The sequence below is a fragment of the Aulostomus chinensis genome, chromosome 22, assembly GCF_037954235.1.
Source record: "Aulostomus chinensis isolate RoL2024-O1b breed Wild chromosome 22, RoL_Achi_v1.0, whole genome shotgun sequence".
NCBI classification, from domain to species: Eukaryota; Metazoa; Chordata; class Actinopteri; order Syngnathiformes; family Aulostomidae; genus Aulostomus; species Aulostomus chinensis.
The window spans coordinates 11,557,318-11,578,840 of NC_141341.1; the positions used below are offsets into that span (position 1 = coordinate 11,557,318).

Consider the following 21,523-nt stretch of genomic DNA (forward strand, 5'->3'; position numbering starts at 1 on the left):
AGGATAATGCGCCTCCCCGCCTCGCTCTCTTTATTCATCGTTAAATGTATTTGTGTAATGATTAAAAAGTGAAAAGGGGACATGTTACACTTTTTCCTTAATGAGCAGCGCAGCAACCTGAGAGAGGGATAACTGCCTATGTGTTTTATGTGATAAATAAACACACCACTTAATGAGAATAAACCTGCTGCCCCCCCCCCCTCCACACACACACACACACACACACACACACCCTTGAGGGTTTAGTCAGAGTTTATGGCAGCCTCCCTCGTTTCTCATTCCATTAACAGCACAGCTCAAGATGTTCAACCCAGTGCGAGATTAATCCCCACCGTTACTTTAATCTCCTTCAGTAACAGGGTGAGATGAGGGCACTAAAATGATACGCAGGAGCACATAACCACTTAAAGAGTACTCATAATCCCCTTTGACTTTAAGTAATGGGCAGAGAGGGGAGTATTAATGCTATGTTTTACTTCTCTACTTTATACTGAGAGACAAAGTTCACTTTTGTTCCCCTGAGGATAGTTCTGTGGGAATATGTTGGTTTAGGATGATTCTTCATAAAATTAGCACATTGTCGGAAACTTAAAAAAAAAAAAAAGATTTATTTTTGCCAACGTTAACGAGGCATAAAGCGAGGCGCTTATGAATCACAGGGGGAAAAACATGTGTTTTTTGAAATGTAAAATTCAAGTAGCTTTAATTCCAGCGGGACAGGCACAGTTGCTGACAGTACACTGTGGTGCTCATTTTCTTTTTGAACAGAGTCGAAGAAGAAGAATAGCACTGCAAGTATTTGTGCTAAGCTAAAGTATGCTAAACGTAGATATTGTTGTGTTGCTTATCTATTCCATTTCTGAAAAACAACCATAAATATTCTTCTGTTGGCTCAATATTTAATTCGGAGTATTGATGGCCTCATATACTGGGCATTATTGGATATCTGATTTGCAATTAGAGAAACCCAGATTATTAGGGAGTCAACTGTGGCAGATTTGTCAGCCAAACATTATTCTGCAAACTCTCCACCATATTAATGAATGATACGCTACAGGGAACAGAAATGCAATCTTGCAACCCATCTGCGATCATCTGATGACAATTTTGCTCTTTTCTGTTGATATGCATTCCTATTTTAGTTGCGAAACCGTCATATTTCAACTCCTACTTTAGGTTTTAGGTTGCTAAGCGGACCATAAACAACAAATGGCAAGTGGGAGAGGAAATTTTTGCACTGGAAAGAACTGCAACCTTGACAGATTACCTCCACATATCATGCATAAATTACCGGCTCCCAAAAATCACCTTTTGAAAAACGTCCAACTATCTGTTTGGCTAACTTCCAGTCTTTATGCTAAGCTAAGCTAATCACACTCTGACTCCTGCTCAGGAATGAATGCTTCAGAGAAGAATTTCAACAAGAAACCTAAGATGAACACTAAGTGTTTTGTGGTACAACAAAATGCCAGGCGCAGTTGGATATTAGGCCACAATGTTTATTCAGTAGTGTTGTTTCAACTTATAGGTACAATACTGTCAGCTTTTGTAAGACTAAAAAGTTACCATTACAGTCATCCATGCACACAGAATGCCAGTCAAGTCGTTTACGCCCCTGCTTCGTGTACACACCTGCCACATGCTTGCTTTAAGCACGTTCAATTCCAAATGGTAGGCACTTTGAAGGTTTAAAACATTTGTGAATATACATTTATATATATTTATATATCTTTTCATATACTAATAAGCAATTGGACTCAAAAGGTCAGGTCTCTAATAAAGAGAGAGAGAGAGAGACACAATAACTAAAAAAAAGAGTGAAAGGAGAAAGAGGAAACAACATGATGTGGCCTTGGTGGTGGTGGTGGTGGTGGTGGTGGGGGGGGGGGGGGGTTCGAAAGGATAGAAATACTGTGAGTCTTTGGGTTTTTCCATGTAGTTCAGTACCTTAGGTCCTAGGACAAGAGAGAACAGCAGAGATGGGGAGAGGAGGTGGACGACTAAAGGATCGGATTGAAAGAAGAGGAATGGAGGCAGAGGGATGGACAGCCACATGAGGGTGGTGGTGGATGATGTGACCGCATCTATTGAATCTACTTCACATTACTGTACAGCTGGAAAAAAAAAGGCAACTTCAAAACCTGCCAAGACAGAACATGTCTCTTTAGAGCAAGTTAATGGAGACATAAAAATAAGAAGGTGGGGACTTCTTGTTTTCATGTGACAGTAACTTCTGTTTTCAATTGACGTGGCCGCCTCGTGGCCCTTCACTCACTTCGATTTGGGTGTACAGAAGGACCCGCGCGGGTTTTAACGACCACATTTCTCAACAGGCAGCAAGCTAAACTTTTGAAATGGCTCTGACCACTTATATTTTTGTATTTTATGAACTTTTTTTTTCTGTGCAGACTTCTTTATCAGCAGACGATCATGCTAGGTTTACAGGGAGGTTCTGGAGTTGTTCACTGCGGAGCTGCGCTGCTCGGTGTGTGGCCTCGCGCGTTCGTGTCCGAGCAGTAGCAGGCCTTCACTGAGCAGATCTTTGGGCCTAAAGCATCAACACCAGGACAATAACAGCAGGCTTCATACCGCAGTGGAAGAGCAGGCCATTGACAGCTGAACTGGCCGCGCTCCAATCTGACTAAAAAGAAGGTGGGAGTGGAGGCCAGGGGAAGGAGTTTCGAGGGTGGCGAGGGTGCTAGCTTAGTGTGGGTGCAGTCAGTAAGCTTGAGGGAGGTGGCTATGAAGAAAAGACGTCACCCCAAATCTATAAACACTCCACACAGGCTGCACGACAGCAGTGCGAAGCACAAGCAGTGGATGTGAAGGAGAAATACTGGAGCAGAAAGATTTATGATTCTTTTCAAGCCCTGACACTTTTTTTTTCTCTTTTCTTTTTTTTCAAACTCCTTTAAAAACCAATTCCTGGGTATGAAATTAAAATGCTGTCAAAGAAAAAAAAGGCTACACAGAGAATAAAACAAATAAACAAGACATAATGAAATGCTCACATTTGACTTAAAAAAAAAAAACTCATGTGAGAGCAAAAAAAAATAAAAAAAATAAAATAAACATTGTAACCTGAAGGGAGAACATTTACATTGACCGTTAACAGCGTTAATATGAAGATCAAAGAGCTTCATCAAAAACTACAAAGGCAATTTTTTTAACATCAGAGAAAAGATAAATTAATGTAATACACCTTTAGAGATCAACATCAGACATGCTAAGACGAAATAAAAAGAAAAAAAATGAAAGAAGGATTGATACAGAATAATTATATTCAATTATTTCCACTTTTAAATTTTTTTCTTTACAAATAAAGGTACTGCTACAATTAAAAGTAGTCAGCGACTAAAAACAAGCTCCTTTGACAGAAGACGGACGCGACCTCGCCTTTACAGATCCTGTTTTTGATGTTAATTTTTTTCAGCCTTTTCAAATAATACACAAAATGTTTAAATACACTGAGATTTGCCATAAAATGAGAAATGCTTGGTTTTCATTTTTTTTAAAAAAGAAAGAAAGAAAAGGACTTAATTACAATGCTCTATGCAAAAGCTTTCTTTTTATGCTATTTTTCCTTAAATCAACCTTGTAACATTTTGTTGTTTCTTGTCGTGTTTGAACAGGTTTGCTGTTGCCGTGGACTGCCTTTCTCACAGTCCTTCGCTATTTGTCAATCTTGTTACAAGAGGGCGGAGCTTTATGCATAAAACTCCTTGGTTGGGGCCTTCTGATAGGCCGCTCCGGAAGGTTTCCTCTCACCCAGGTCGTAGCTTCCCTCATCCTTCTTCCTCATGCGGTAAACCAAGAGGAGGATGAGGAAGATGGCAAACAGGAAGCCGATGACCCCGCCTGCAATAACAGCTGGGACAGACAGACAAAGTTAGCCTTCAATGCTAGAAAGAGAAATCAATGTACTTTCTGTGTCCTCAATGGACCTGCCTCCCCCAGAACTCAGCAGCCTCTCTCGCTCTCAACACTTTGCCTAGAACAATTACAGCATATGCAGTATTTGTTCTGCAACTGCCACTGTTATTAATTCCACAGAAACTAGAGACAACCATCGCTGCAGTGACTTAATGACAGCAGGAGGATCATAGTCCGTCTCAACAGAACCAATCCGGTGTGTCCTGATTTGAAATGCTAGTGTTCCATTAAGGGAATATTAAAGCTCCGATCCTTTGATTGGAGAACAGAGCCTCAGCTGTCCCAAGTGAGGATGAATCAACACGGTCTGTATTCCAATCAGACATCACCGCTGCTGACTGGAGCCTTCGGAGGAGGAAAGCTGCCGGCACTGGCTCCGAGCTCAACAGTTGAGACAAACAAGAGACAAAGATAAGCCATTAACACCGTCCACCCCCAGCATGGCGGGAACTCAATCCTGCTCCTGAACGGCCGCCACAGACCGACATGGAGCTAAAAAAACCATCAAAAACTCCTTCATGTCGGAGGCTTTTTCAGGTTAGATGAGGGTGAACAGCCTGAGTTGTGTGTCAGGATAGTTTTGGTAAGAAGTCGTGTTTTTGTTCAGGGTCTGATGGTGATATCACATATCGATCGTTAATAGTAGGATCAGGTATCTGAGGCCAATCTCTCTCGACTCTTGCTGGTATGAATTTTTGAGGCTAAATCTTTCTAGATAAATATTGATATTGTATTTGATGTAGTTTCATACTGGAATGTAATTTAACCAGCAACAACAGAGAGTAGAGTTAGCTCCTCCCTATTATAATGCCAGCAGTTACAGTTCACATCCATAGTCCGTCCGACTATATTCTTGCTATCCAGTACTTGTGTTATGGAATACAACTTCAAATGTTGGGACTTGTGAATATAAAACCATGTGACATGTAATTATTAGCCAGTGAATCCTTGTTCTCTGGAGCCTCTGTGACCTTCAGTGTTGCACTGGACCTGAAACACTTGGATTACTGCACCTCCTTTGTTTCAATCTGACAATGTTTTACTGGAGAAACTGTAACTAATCAACAAGCATTGAGAAAATGGTACAAATGTACCACTACACTAAGAAATAGGACAAAGTAGTTCCACTAGATTTGTGTTGACTTGTTGTTCTCTGGGGCACTTTAGAAAAGCACCTCTCTGTATTTGGGGGAGTCATGAGGGAGATTGTTCACAGGGTCCTGTTTTCGTGGGCTGAGTCGTACCACCTATGACTGGTAAGCGGATCTTTGTGCGTATAATCGGTGGAATGCCTCTTTATACATAATCCTGTTACTTGGACAAGATTGCTTTCAGGCAACACTCCAGACCACAGCTTAGTTTAACGTGAGGCTGGATGTATCATGGAGGACCATAATACACAAGACTTCACACTCAGATTGACCTGATAAACCCAGAAACAGGTTCAACTGTCTTTAAAAGGCCATGTTGCAAACCAACAGTGATGCAATATCAAGGGAAGTCTGAATTAAATCCACAAAGACTCTATTAAGACATTCACCCCCCCCCCCCCCCCCCTCCAGCTTTGACCCTCACTCTCTGCTCTAATTCTCACCACATGGGCTTATTTCACTCTCCTCCCAATTACGCCTGCATGAGGTTCTTTATAGCTTCCTAATCGGTTTCGTGTCCGTTTTGGTGCTACAAGCTGCCCTCTGTTCCAGATGTTGACTGGCCACACCGCCCCGTGGGTAAAGAACTTGGCACATGCCCAGCTGTTGAGCTCCAAGAAGCAACAGAACGGCTCACGAACGCATGGAAACGAGATAGTGGGGTGGTATTTTTATAGATGTCACGCTAGAGATGAGGAGTTTATAATCTGGAAGAAGGGTGGAAAGGATGAGGAGCAGAGGAAGAAGGGAGATCTTTGAAGACTGAGTCTAGATTTACAAGGACAACACTCCTTTGCTCATATAAACAATTCTAAAGATGAAACGTGTCTATCAATAGGAGCGAGATGAGAGGGCGAGTTGTCGACGGGAGGCTGTCCTCATTTGTCCTTGTTGAAGTTGCTTTTGCAAACTGCCAACGCCAGGTGGATATCACAACAAAGTGAAAGTGAGACGCCAATCAATGTTCTCCTCAAACATGCAGGGGGAGAGAGGCACTGCATCAGAGAACAGCGTTATTCATGTATTCAAAGAGAGCAACAGACACTCGAAACCCCCACAACGGCGTGAACTCCACAAGGTCCCACAGAGGAAAACAGACCGGGTTTATTGAAAGCAATTATTTTGAGAAATGGATCAGGTGGGAGACATGAGGGAAAATATTACCGAGATGCCCACAACCTAATAGTCTACAAGAAATATGTTGGCATGTGACTTTGACAACAACCAAAAACAAATATCAACTTTAATCGATTTTGATCTGCGTGAATGATTTAAGATGCACTTCAAACTGAGGGATGAAGTTCAATACGAAAAGTTATCATCGAAGAAACTTTCTGTGTAATTAGACCTCTAAAAACGAAAAAGAAAAAAATCAATCATTAAGCAGACAAAAAGTCAAAAACCATTAAAATTTCATTTATAAAGTGATTAAAGCCTTTATCACTGCAGCTTCTGTGAATGTTGTGGCGTTGCCATGCATGACGTGCTCTCAGCAGACGCCTAGTCGTCGTCCACTTTTGCATTCGCTGCTCTTAATAAAGCAGTCTCTAGTGTGTGATTTGGTGCATTACATCACTGGAACAGCGTCTATTCATAATGGGTGATGTGGTGTTCTGTGGTATTAAAACTGGCCAGCAAACCATTCATATTTGGGGATATTCCCAGTGTGAGAACAACCCTAAAGTGTGATTTCTTTTTATGAATGGATTGTTACAGTACGAGGCAGCATTAGCGCTGAACTGCTCCTCACTGTCCGGTATCATGGATGAATAGAGCTGTGTTTCTGTGGGGAGAAATAAACTTGTCAACAAAGGTTTGGCTCGTATTTTCTAACCCTACCACCAGATTAATTCATTGGCAGAGTGGAAAATTGCTTTCTAAATAACACATCACCATGTAGTCTAAATTAAAAAAATTTAATTTGAAGTCTGTCACATATTTATGGCTGGAGCGCACCCAGTCACAGCCCCCTCTTCCAATCTCCCGGTCTCTTGAATTCAAGTTCATAAGAGGTGCCATTAAGAGTTGTTTAGATTATTATCAAGAGTTAGCACATGCACAATCCAAGCCAAGCTCCGCTGATTAACCAAGTCTGTAAAATATCCAAACTGATGAATTGGTTGACCTGAATTTTGAAGGATTAATTTAATCATATTCACATTCTTGACAAGAGTTTGACGGAAAGACTGATATCACTCTCAAGTGTGTGCAGTATCTGAAGCTCCAGCCAATAGTTGGTTAGCTTAGCACAAAGACTCCTCTGTCTCAGGATAAGCAAATCTGAAGGACCTGAAAAGCTCACTAATTTTCTTACAGCTCTGTTTCACAGATCTGAGACCTGCCGCTTCTGAGGCAAGTGCATACTGTATATTTTTACACATGGAAATTCTTTTTTTTTTAACAAAACACATCTGTTGCTGTTCATGAAGATCCATACCTGCCAACACCTCTGTCCTCTGAAAGAGGTTTTCAGTGTGGACCTCGACGGCCTCCCCGGGAGAACCGGGGGCACTGGTCGTGCTCGTCATCTGGTTCCTCTGCATGTCCTCTGTAACTGGCACTGATGCCTGGATTGGAAAAGACAGAGGGAAGACGAGGCAAAAGGGGGAGAAAAAGAGTTTGAGGTTTCTTTATTGACAGAAAGAAGCTGTATTTTAAATTCAATCTTCTCTTTCTGTGTGTTTGGCTGAGTTTGGCTACAATCATTTCCAGCACGACCCCCAAATTCCTCCTGGATATGATCATGACTGAATACTGAGGGGAAAGGGAAGATTTCACTGATTCACTTCCCAGTGGCTTAATTATAGACTAGGAGTCTAGTCAAAAGGGACCAAAATGGAACTTGTCCAGTGAAACCTATGGCCAGAGAAATAAAATGGAATGAATCCAGATTGCCAAACGAGATTAGCGCAAACATCGAGTGAAGAGAGCGATGGAAACCGAGGCAGAGACCCCAATCGTTTGTTGGGACACTAAAGAAAAGAAGCATCTGTAAGGACTCCAGACCCGCAGGTCCCGTGTTTTTCCAGTAACACTAGAGGAGGGCGCGGTAGAGCCAGTGCAATGGGCTAAAGGAGGAAGGCAAGAGAAAAATAAATGGAACAGGAGCAGCAGGTAGGCCAGGCTTAGAGGGTTGAGACCTTAACGACTAATCCAAAACAGATGTAGTACCCAGTACAGTGCAGTAACAGTGCCGCACTGCGAGATCTAGGATGGTTCCAGAATATGTGATTATGTGCCAGAGAGATGTAATCCTCCATAATTTGCAATTGAGCAAAAAATATTGAGAACTGACGTGAGCATGCGATTTTTATCCTGAGAGCAGCCTCAGTGCTCCCAGTATTACAGAGGATTTAATGACATACTGGGTCAGCTAAAGATATGCTGGGGTAATGTGTCGCTCCCTGTTGAGTCAGGATGCTTCCAGATGACTTTAGGTTGCACGGTGTCTTGATGCACTTTGATTAAGCCATGTGACGAGGTTCTACTTTCAACCTAAAAGTTCATTTAAAAGCAGTTCCCTTGCTTTATTTTTACTAATTGCTTAAAACGGAGCAAATACATCAGCATAAATCAGCGTCAGGGCTCAGACATACAGCAACTTTTCATCTGATTCATTTGTTTTATCAGTCTGACTGTATATTACAACATTCCTTCAGGTTATATTTCAGTAGATCAGAACCCAGAAAAATATCAAAACACAGCATCCACTTACAAATACACAAGAATCTTCAATCGTGCCTGTCTAAATCCATATAAATCCCTCCATATGACAGGAGCTTATCTTACATTCTTCAATTAAAACCTGTTATTTGTATCTATTGGCTTCACATCTTTTGCAATTACGAAGCGCAACAACGTGTGCGGGCGGGGGAATAATGATGCTGTGTTGCTACTCGGCCTAGATGATTGGTCTTATTGTGTTGACGATGCGTTTGTCTTCTGATGTTTCTAGAGATATGATTTTAACCTTTGTTCACAGTATACGACGCCACACTTGTTACTTGTCCTGGTGCCACCTTTCTACACAACATCTCTTTGTGACTCGGCTGAGTTAAGGTGGGAAGGGTTATACAAGGTAGTTCAAGTTTATGGTAGAGTCGTAAAATGAAAAAAGAATGAAGCTAATTGTTGACAGATAGGTCTTAGAAAACAAAGACTCTCTTGTTTGAGTGTTTAATTGTTCTGTGATAAAACACAAGCTGGAAATGAATATTGAATTATATGGCAGCAGAGAGCTCGAGGGTTTGTTCTCCAGAGTATCTAAGCTTATGGAGAGACTCCCTGTTATTGGCCATATTCTAAATAAGACAATTTGACAATTGAGATTTCATGAGGTGCTTTTGGAATATTCTGTTTATTACCACTTAGATGCAACAGGGCAAAGTCGGTCGAATAACTGTAGAAATGCGCATGTTACATCTCTACATTCTACATCGGAGCCGCTGTCATTTTGAGAGTTTCTTTTCAAATAATGGTGAATAGTGAGCTTCAAGCTGCGTTTGGTACACTCACTGAGAGCTGGAACAAGTGTTGTTCAACAGTCTGACTGCCAAATATGTCACAAATGCTGTGAAAACTCCAGCATGACATCACAGTCGCTTCAACGCTACTGAGATCGGAGTACTGCATCTCTTTATGTGATTATTGATAACTGCAACTATGATCTCACTCAGTTTAAAGTGGTGAAAAAAAGGTGTTTACATGGCAGCATCTTATTGAGAATATCATTTTAATAAGGTTAATATCTGAATGTAATTGTACCAAAGAATCAGCCTGAAATGTGTTATTGCTTCATTCTTAATAGGGTGTGTTTTCCCAAGATTTATGTGGGTGGAATTTTATGTCAAGGTAGGTAAACCTCCATAAAACAACATATATAAAAAAAAAAAGACCCTAAATTGGAGTCCCATATCATATTTAAATCATTGCACTATTTTTGTTGTTGTTGTTGCTTTACTTTGGTTATTCTTACCTCTGTTCTGAATGATTTCCTTGATGTACTGTCACTGGCCTTTTCTCTGACCGTGGCTGTCTCCACCCTGGGAGTGAAATCTTTGGTGGAGTCCTGGGTTGGTTCTGCTTTTGGCGCGAAATAAACCGTACTGACAGTTACCGTTTCCTCCACCACCTCTTCACCTCCACCTGGGAGAAAGAGAAGGATGGGAAAACATCTTTTCATTAAAGAACGGTGAGTTAAAATGTCTGAAAATATTTTCCTCCTACAGCCAAGCAGTCGGTTTTATTCAATTCCATACGCTATTGATTTGAAATTAAACGGATTAAAAGTCTGAATCTCCTTGATACTACAGAGCAGCAAAGTAAGTTACTGGAAGTGCTTTTGATCACAGTCCTGTCTCCTTTAACTTACATGAACTTTCACTGCAGTTATACAACTCTCTCAGTTACCTTTCACCAACAAATGAACATTGTGAAAGTGCTTTGAGCAAGTAGAGCAGAGGAGCTGATGTGAAATTTGCACACTTGCTAACAGCAGTCTGAGTAACCAGGCAATCTCAGTTCATATCGAGAGAGAGAGAGAGAGAGAGAGAGAGAGAGAGAGAGAGAGAGAGAGAGAGAGAGAGAGAGAGAGAGAAAACAAGCAATGTCTCAACTTTAGTCTGCTGATGGAAAAGGAAAACTTTGCCAACTTTGAACTAGTTTAAAATATGAGTAACAAATGAACAATGTTTAACTTCCCTTCCCATGATGCCTGCAATCAGGCTACCCACTCACTGAATAGCAAATGTGGACAGCAAATCTGCACTGTTGAGCTGACCTGGGAGCAGTCCTCAGAAAGTAACACGTCCTGTGCATTGACTTTATTGCAGGTTTTCCACTTCTTGAGCAAAAGCACCTTTGCTGGCTTTTCTCTGGTCATGTAGCGTCTATTTTGAATATATTTTTCTCTCTATTGCATCAGCAGACCAGTGAAACATTTCTTTAAGTCTGGCTAGAACTTCAGATAACCACTTGATGATCTTGCCTGTGCATCTTCAGGCGCGCTGTTTCTTACCTGAGCCGGACCCTGAGTTAAAGTCGTCGTCATCCTCAGGGTAGTAACCTCCTGAGCCTGTGTCATCCAGGTACAAGTCATCAGCCTGAGAGGGAGCCTTGGCTGCTTCTGCTATCTGCAAAATGAAACAATAATCAGCCACTGAAGAGTCATTTTTGCTTTGATTACAAATCTGTTTATGTAAAGACTTTGTTTCTGCAACTCAACTCATCAACAAAGTTGAAACCTTGACTATTTCCTGAGAGCCCACACTCACTAAATCAGAAAATCTGTAAGTTTTTATTGAGGCTTTTAAATCATCAATCGTTTTTTGCTTTGAGAGCAACGATTGAGTGAGAAGCTATTTATTGAAGTGCCAAACATTAAATCCTCTTGGGTAGTGATTCAATATCATGAGTTGATTCTTAATTGTACAAATCTCAGCTTATTTACCATTCTGATATCTCAGAGAGCACAAAGTGCAATCTTAATAAGTCTAAATAACAATCCATCTGTTGTGTAAGCGAGGGTGAAGACCAAGAGTACAACGCACATACAAATGTTTGTAATTTGCTGAGCTTTTCAAGAATACTAGTGAAGCCAAAAAGCGTTTTACCTTCCAACTGTCATATTGCCATTTATATTCAATAAATTAAAAAAAAAAATCCCATAACATATTTTGCTGCAGTTTTACATCTTTATCTAGTCAGGGAACTATTTAAGTCATTAAGATACCATGTCAGTGAACCATGAATGACTGCACAAATCCATCTGGGAATTGTTGAGAAAGTTCACTGAATAATTGAAAGCTTTGACCTGCCAGAGGTGCTACATGAAAAGTCGTGGGTTGAGTCATTAGAACTGCTCCTCAGGCTACAGCGATTTTACCCCTCGAATCATGGCAGTCGTGCTAGCTGATAACACTTGTCCCTGTTGTAGGACTCAAATGTCCCATGTCCCACAGCATCATTGTCTGGACAACTGGCCTGAGCGGTGGGAATGTTTGTGTTCCAGCTTAATGGAGTGATTGGCTGAAAAGAGCTCCTTTAACAGAGCCGGTTTGTTTAAGCTCCTTCTCACATTGTGTTTAAATTGAGATTTCAACAAAAAAATAAGATAAGAAAATGGAGTTTTAACTCTTGATGATTTGCTGGACATTTAAATATGACTACTGTTCCAAGTGTGCAGATCATGCATGTAAATATTTATGTGTGCTGTTGAGTGTGTGTGACCGGAATAGCTATAAACGCATCCATGGCAACATCTATTCAACTCTAATTCACCAATCTGTGGTCGGCTGTGCTGCCCCTTCCCTGTACCGATAGTTCTGCTTTAGAAAAAGAGAGTACAAAAGAAAGACCCCACAATATATCATCCCAGTGTGTGTGTGTGTGTGTGTGTGTGTGTATGTGTGTGTGTGTGTGTGTGTGTGTGTGGCAACCATTAAGCTGCTTGCTACAGTTCCAGGTCTGCTTCGAGGATGTTGCACTGATAAACCTCAGGCTGAATGAAGTTGGATTAGAGGAAACAATCAATTGGCCTGACAGGAAGACCAATAAGGAGTTCTTTTGTTAAAAGCAGAGAACAGTCATGCTGTGAGACCGAAGATGAGAGATGAGAAATTGTCCCGCATTAACTCTCATTTGACACATCCTGAGAGCAAAGATAGGTACATCTCAGGATTAGTGTCCTTAAAGATTATTCTGTCAATTGTGGCTATGACTAAGAATGATAGAAAGCAATTTCTGACTCCTAAAATAATCTTCAAATCGCTTGTTTTGCTCCACCAACAGTTCATAACACAAAGACAGACTTTTCATCTCCTTAAAGACTCTGGAACTAAGATATATTTTGTATTTTTGCTTGATAAATGTTAATGATGCACTAATTATCCAAATTCTTTCAGATTTATTGTCTCGGGAGTGACAACAGATGCAGTAAAACAGTAAGATCAGGGCGAGAAGATAGAGAAATGTCTTTCTGGGACACCACTGCTGCATTTTAGCTTCCCAATTACAATCAGTGTAGTGTGATTTTGCTCAGTAGTGCTTTCAAGCCATTGTGTGTGCATATGTGTTATTTGTGTAGAGGCATGAAAGAGAGGCTTGGCACTCTCCATAACAATGAAACAGGGAGTACACACAGCTAACAGCAGTGTGAAAAGAGAAGAAAAAAAAGAGATGAAACAGAACAATGCACATCTCCATTTCTCCTCTCTCAACCGGCTCTGACTTCTGGAAGAAAGGCCTTTCACCACTGAGCCGGTTGATCAAAGGGAGAATTTGTTCAAAGCAACTTTATCTTAACCTTTTCGTGCCTTCTTCTCCTCCAAACACACACACGCACACACACACACACACACACACTGCAACAGCCTGGTAAACCAAGTCAGCCATCCATGTGGTCCACAGGTATTAATTCATTAGCAATATGAGCACAATAGACCAAAAAGAAGGAAGGCTACAGTTCAAATGGTGACAAAGAGCACTAATGAGATCAAGGCCACACACACACACACACACACACACACACACACACACACACACACACACACACACACACACACGAACCTCACTGATTCACTAGTCATACATCGACGTACACACAAAGTGAGCAATTTAGCATTAACCTGACACCACACACATACATGTTAACATCTGAGCAAACACCATATATTTAGATTCTAATTATATAATCGCATCCAATTACAATGCAAACGCTTCCCCTGACTTGATGAATAAATTGATGCCCAAGAGAGAGGCGGATTTTAGTTGGATCTCTATATTTTATTTTTTCAACTAAGTGAGTGATGCGGGGATTGGCCACGGGTCATGTGATGTCACATGAAGCAAATCTTTTTGAAATCTCAAGATTGTCCGACTAAAGGAAGCTGAAGCAGGTTTGAAACACCGAGGCCATCCAAATGTGATGTCATTACTACTACATGCCACGCCTCTTTATCTAACTGACAGACAGTCACAGGTCTAACAGTGGCATGTAAATTTAGCTTATAAATATTAAGTGTGTTTCGTGATCAGGTGTCTCCTCAGGTCAGATGTCTTTCCATGGCCAACTTTGCATTTTGTGTGCCAAATATTGCGGAGTGTGTAGCCTGCAGCTTTTGAAAAGTGAACTCACACTAAGTTCACATTGGGTACTAGGTCACATGGTCTTGCCCTCTCGCTTGGTCTCTAATGTTTACTGAACTCTCTCACCTAGATATGCTGTCAGGTAGAGAAATCTGGCCCATGATTTGGTCATGAATCAGGTGTAGGATAGTACCAGTACTTAGACTAAGCTTCAGCCATAATCTTTTGAGGCATGATATACAATAGTTTTCTGCTCATAGTAGAATTTAAAACATTTAAAATGTGAAAAACACATTCAAGTCCAGCTTTAGTGGTCACAAATGAGTCATATTTTGACTTTTAAAAACTAGAACAACCAACATTACTCATATTACTATCGGATTTAATCAGTCAAAATCAAACTCCTCTGATAAGCACATGTTTTTCCAGTATTGAAGGCGAATCTTGACAAGAAAAACCTTGTATAACACAGGAGGCCATCACTTCCATGCTGGCATGTAAATTTATCCTGAGCTCACCAAGCCTACAAGCAGTCATGGACATTAAAGATGAAAATATGTGTGGTAGTGATAACAAAGAATGCTAAATCCAACCAAGAGGTAAACTGCACAGGTACACAAGTGCAGGGAGGCTGTTTATTTCAGGCTTGCAGGTAAAGTAAAGTCCTGTTATCATGTTTGCACAGTTTGGACATTTTGAATACAGAGACTGGACTCAACAAATTGAGACGAAAAAGTTGTGTTCGACTTTGATAAACTTTGCTGACTTTATCTTACATACAGGGAACATGTGAGCTTGCAACTTTACTCAATATAAACTGGATAAAGTCGACATTCTCTATCTTACACTCTCTCTCACATGCACACGCACGCACGCACGCACGCACACACACACACACACACACACACACACACACACACACACACACACACACACACACACACACACACGTGTACCAAGTCACAGCAGCATCCCAGATAAACTTTGCTTTCTTTATCAATCAAATGACATTTACAGGTAGTCTCCTCCTTTCAGGTCTTATCACAGACTGTGAGCTGGACCAGCCATCAGTCTCCAGACAAGTACAGCAGACTTGACACAAAAATGCAGTCAGCTGATGGATGTAGCCTGAAATGGAACACCGTCTCAAGCCGTCAGAGCAGTTACATGGAGAAACTTGTAGTGTTGGTGTAGTCAGTAAAGTCATGGCATGGATCTTGTAGTTTGATGTACAATTTAACAACTTTGTTCTAATTTTTTTTTGTCTATGAGTGTCAGAAAAAGATCCGTACAGTAATTGGGAACTTGAGAGCTATTATTATAGTACATTTTGTACAAGGATGACAATAATGGATGATTTCTCCACTGAGGGACAAATAAAGGTTTATCTTCTCTTTTCTAAAAATCTTAATGATCAGTATTGAAATCTTTAGATGAAGGCCATTTTTACATTAACTACCAGTTTAAACATTGGCAAGCTTTCCATGTTGATGACAACTGTATTGCATGGTTGAAACATCAATATGTACACTCATTAAGGTAATATACAGTGTATTATAATGATGATTATTGCTTTAGTTTTGTGGTTTACAAAAAGAAATCATGGTGGATCTCCTCTATGCCTGTAGACAAATGAGGGAAACAAGTATAAAAGCAGAAAGCTGCCAATATGTTTTCTAAATATTGCATCCAGCCTATTTAATTGAATCATTAGTGAAACATGCTGGAGCAAGTAGAAAAGTCTACTGTAAAAATAATTTGCTCAGGAAAACAGTATCCTCCGCATTGATTCTATGAACTGCACACATCAAAGACACGCTGGGTCTCTCTCAGTCACTCTCCACTCATCCGGCTTTGACGAGTGTCACTCAGAGCTGGAGCCACACACCCTGTTGTGGGCTAAAAAAAAAAAAAAAGAGAGAGAGAACCTCTTTCAGAGAGAAGAGGCCTGGGAGCGCTGTAGCAGAGGGAGGAGGAGGAGACCGGCATCAATGCTACTGAGGAACAGTTACCGTGCACTACAACATACAAAGAGGCACATTCTCAAAGCAGCATGATGCTTTTGTGTGCAGGAAAATACAAAGGCAGCCAAGGCTCACACATTTAATGACAGATACAGAAGTGTAACTTGCTCATACACAAATACTCATGTCTCTCTGTTGCAACACACCTGAACACAAAGGCAGCCCAACACAACAGAGGATTAAATGACTTTCCCTACAAGGTAATTTTCCACAATTACATTCATGAATCCATTACTGAGTAAAATGCTTACTATGGACGTTTTGACAGAAGAAATTGATGATCCTCCTATCAAATGCAAATTTGCATTGATAGGAGATAGAACTCCTCTGAACTGTTGCTGCTATGACCAGTACGCTCTGTACTAGTGGCTAATTTGAGCCTGGTTCTGAAAAATTTAAACACTATTGCTATTTCACCGATATTCCGGGTTACGTTCTTGTGACATGTACTCTTGAATTATTGTTTTAGTTTTCACTGCCACACTGTAAGTACATATACTTGCTCTTCGCATCAAAACTAGCACTGTGCATTTAACTGAATGGCAGCAGTGAAGTCTGTGAAATTACTGAATGAATTCCTGCAACTATATAAGAAGAAAATGGATGGATGGGTGGATGGGGTTGAGAAATGCACATTATCTTCTTGATAACCACAAAAGTATGGTACCATTTATGATACGAGTTGGTGGTTATGTTGCAATACTGATTTTTTCAACAAATCGTGCAACACTGCTCAAAAACACTTCAAGAGTACAACGCACGGGGGGTGGTGGTGGGGGGGCGTAACTGGTTGGGCCTTGTGACTTCCCACACTCAAGCACACACAAGGACGCATATTTGGACACCGTAACAAGCAGAGACCACATAGTCTGACCGACCTTTCAGACAGTTAAGAGAGAGAAGGTTCAACATGGCGACAGCAAGCTGCTATAACGAGCTGGTAGCTACTGATGTGTATTAGATATGTAAAAGCTGCTGTTACTAGCATCTGACAAGCCAGCACCCACACTGCCTCTCTGTGTTGCCTCTGTGTTTTTGACCTGTAAAACCAGGCAAAGATCAGTCAAAACAAAGATGACGGATTGACAGATAAGAGGCAGCAAAGGAGGGATAGAGAGGGGAGAGATAAAAGAGAGTGGGGGTGGACAAATGGGGAAGAGGATGAGAAAAGAGTGGAGGAGGGGAGGGGAAGTCACCCATTGCTGCAGACAATCCTGTAGCCTGGAGGTTGCTATGTTAAAAGCCTTGAAAAATCACCATGTCCATGCCTAGTGGTGCTTGAACACAGGCTGTGTATGTGCTTACAGTGTGTGAGTGTGTTGTATTGCTCCCTTCTTTCTATAAAAGAGAGAGAGAGAGAGTGTGTGTGTGTGTGTGTGTGTGTGTGTGTGTGTGTGTGTGTGTGTGTGTGTGTGTGTGTGTGTGTATGTGTGTGTGAGGGGATACATCGAGGGGAGGAATGGAGTCATCTGAGCTCCTGACTTTCTGTTGACGCACTGCTCTCACTTCTAACACAACAAATATTAGCTCAACTCCAAGTTTGGCCAGGGGAAATAGCGTTCCTCAAAGGAGTGCACATACACACACACACACACACACACACACACACACACACACACACACACACACACACACACACACACACACACACACACACACACACATCTGCGTGTCTGTGACGGCACCCAAGGGACACATATGTGCCAACACAGACACACACACACCCTTATCCAGTTCTCACATCTCTAAGGCCTGAGATGAATACACAGACACATCAAAATACTGACTTAAGAGGGAAGAAAAAATGGAAAACAAGAGCAAGGGGGCAGGCAGACAGATCGTAATTCTGATCCTCCTTTATCAGTCTGCTGCTCTTTGTGAGTTTCAACTATTTCTTAAAGTCTACTTTAGAACTGCAGGACACTCGCCTGGACAGAAAACAAAAGAGAGCAACAACATCCCTCTCTGCTTTCCAAACATAAGCCGTGTTTCCATGAACTGCACATTTTGAAGTATTGCATTAGGAAAAGGTTCATGGAAATGATGGAATCTGGAAAAAAAATACTCTCCCTCAGTTGAAATAAAACATTGTATCTGGCCCAAGCTAGAGTTTTCTTTTGCCAACTTTCAGAAAATGTGGTTAAAATCTGTACACACATTTGACTGAAAGCATGACAATGACACTTGAACAAAATTGTGGTAATTTCGGGTAAATTCACTTACATTAGCAGTTTTACTCACAAACACGCCTCCTACTTTTATACTTAATCAAAAATACTCACCTACATCACATCAGTGGTTGAGACTGAGTGCATTATCACACCACGGAATGTGAGGACATTCAGTACGTGTCCATAGTTTTAGAAATTGAAGGGTTGCTGGGTGAAGAGGAGATACACTTTACACTTTATTAACTTGAAAAAGTGTCTGTTTTTCTTAAATAGCCTTTGAATTTATGACACCGGTCACCACGTGGCACTGGTTAACATGTTTTGGTATGTGATGAGAAAGATAAACTGGGATTAAGTCTGCCATGGGGGGGGGGGGCCAGTTCAAAAAATTTGAAACCCACTTTTAACTGAAGGTAGTCACAAACCTGAACTTGTGCCAAAAGGAGAGTCAGCATGGTGGGACAGAGTCACACTGGATGCTGACTGTTGGGTTACTCACCAGGCACACCCAACATTACACCAGCTTCATTTGATTCAGTGTAAACAAGCAAAGCAGCATAATGACGGGTCCTCTTAACACCAGCATTGCAGAATCTCCGTGTCAAATGGAACAGAAGTCAATAGTAGCTGTGAGAAGGGGAGGGAAGGTGTGTCTGCATGCAAGGGAGAGGGAGAGGCCGAAAAAATGTGCTAATCCCTAATTAACAAAGTAAAGGTGGCAGATTGGCCTGCTGGCTTTCATTGTATTTGTTCTACTTGGCCGGTTGCAGATCCGTACGAGGGACAATACATCACCACAGTCTGGCAGCCAGCAACTGAGGTCTAGCCTGCTCCGCTATGCTGTCAACAAAACAAACCCCTCCAAACTAGACTTTATCACTGGGCAACAGAGTAGATGAGAAGCTCAGAAACCGCTGAAAAGAATCTTGAGGGGACGGGGGGGGACGGGACAGAAACGTCAACTGCTGGACGCCTGTTTGATTGTTTGAAGTTCAAAAGGGAAGTTGCCTCATCAATACAATTTAGAGGAAACCAATCAACAACACAATTGGACTTTTGATTTTAATGTTAATCTAAAAAAAGAGGGAGAAAAGGGTGAAGGAGGGAAAAAGGAAACACGATTTCCTAGTTAACAAAACAAAAGTGCTCCAATCGATCTTCCTTTTGCTGCTCACGGCTGTTTAGTGTCTTTACAATGATGACCACATTTGGAGGTGGAAAAAATAAGTACCAGAAACTGTTGATGATATCAGCGGTAACAGCCTCGATGCTCATTCTCATGTCCAAATCGTGAAAGCCTCGTTAGTAATTTGATTGTGGTCACGTTTTTCACACAATGTAATATATATGCTAAATAATTTTTTACCGTGATCGAAGCATTCTTGGAAAGTGTAAACAGTTAAAGTAATGTTTGTATGACTTGGGAATTATCCAACATGTGATACAGCAATTTCTTTTTAATGTTACTCCAGGAATAATTCAACATTCACATTCACATTCGTCTACTTCTTCTTGCAGATGTAAATATGAACGATACAAACATCAACTAAGTCTCTTCCATCTTGGTTTAAACCTTCTGCCAGGATCAACAACTCAACAGTTGCATGTTTATGTTTCAAGCCACCAAATGTTGCCAGAAATAATTCACATAAGTTTATTTTATGCTAGTTTTCTGATGTTTTCACAGTTTCAAATAGCCTTTGGTAAGAACTTCAAACCTTTACTGGAAGTGTGTTTTTAGCTGCAGAGCTGTGAAGTGACATGTATGTTTAGAGCATGCATGCTAATGACGGCCTGCGGACAAACCCTACACTACGTAGACTCAAGTGATTATTTTGTTCCAGCTCTGATCTGTACTTCTCAGAAACAAGTATGGCTGACATTTCAGATTGAAAGTCATCAGGACAAAAAAAATGTTTATTGTGTGGGTGAAGAGAGAGCAGGAAGTCAAGAAAAGAGCCTCCTGGATGTCTGGAGAAGTGGTCAGTCGGGTGACAGAAGAGTCGGTGGCTGTAAAAGCAACACGCTGGCTTCCCCATCGAGACAGCTGCTGCATTCATGGAAGAACAGCTGGACCTGTGATGGTGTTTGTTAATAAGGACTGAAAACACGTGACAGAGGAAGTTTGCCACATACAAACATTTAATTAATTGGTCCCTCAAACACCTGTTGGTGAGAAAGATAGAATAAAGGTCTTGGTGAGTCATGTCTGGGGGTGGTGAGCATTGTCTAGAAATGTACATAGACAGGAGGAGGCAGTACCATCCACCTACAGGGCTGCAGCAGAGGATACTGTAACTCTGACAGGGCACAAAAGGTTAGTGTGTGTTTGAGTGTGTGTCTGTTGGCCTTTGTGCTCTTTGAACCCACTCTAACTTTTATTGGCCTCCAGGGGATCATAATAAGGAACTAATTGATAGTCTTTGAGCTGCGAGCCGGGGAAAGGAGGAGTTCCTGCAGGAAGTCAACACAAATCAAACTCTCTCCGAGCCCTTAAGGTCTGGAGCTACTCCAGCTGAATTGTGGTGAGTAGGAGAGCTGAGAGTGTGTGTATGTAGATGTGTGTGTGTGTGTGTGTGTGTGTGTGTGTGTGTTGGGGGGGGCAAAAGAGAGTGAGAGTGAGGTAAAGAGAGCAATGTGTCTGGAGTCAGATGGAGCTCAACTCAAGATATGAGGAATGATAGAACTTTTACATGTAAACCTTTAAGAAACTTCAAGATCAGAACTATAGGTTTAAAAACACACACACACACACACACACACAAACACACACACACACACACCATGAAAGACTCACATACCTGATATTTTAGATATATTCATTTCAAAGACTATACTGTAAAGATGCCCTGGAGGCAGCTCCACCCCCCCTTTTCTTTTTTCTCCTAAAGGATTAGATCATATTGCCTCTGTATTTGAAAGCCCCCCCACAAAACAATCTGAACACAAGTTGAGCATGTGGGTGCGTTCAGCTCAGATTCATATCGTCTCCTATTCCAAAACAAACTGCCGTCTGACACAGAGAGGCATACGCCACATTCCACAGTGCTTAAGCCCCTTCATAAGGGGGTTGTTGGGATCAGGAGGGGTTTCCAAACCAAACTTTCAGGGGTTTTCTCAGCACCTATAGCTAAAGGTGGGCCGCAGTAAGGGAGGTGAA

General features: G+C 41.4%; 1 protein-coding gene across 1 annotated transcript in view; it reads right to left on the bottom strand.

Annotated features, from left to right (window-relative positions):
* Positions 1–1,478: 1,478 nt before the first annotated feature.
* The window catches only part of sdc2 (syndecan 2), a 44,129-nt gene continuing 24,084 nt past the window's right edge, over positions 1,479–21,523 (bottom strand). The window contains exons 2-5 of the mRNA XM_086193715.1: positions 11,101–11,215; positions 10,060–10,229; positions 7,522–7,651; positions 1,479–3,870 (exon numbers count right to left, since the gene is read on the bottom strand). Of these exons, the coding sequence (XP_086049841.1) occupies positions 3,707–3,870; positions 7,522–7,651; positions 10,060–10,229; positions 11,101–11,215 (579 nt within the window). The 3' untranslated portion in view covers positions 1,479–3,706. The remainder of the gene's footprint in view (positions 3,871–7,521; positions 7,652–10,059; positions 10,230–11,100; positions 11,216–21,523) is intronic.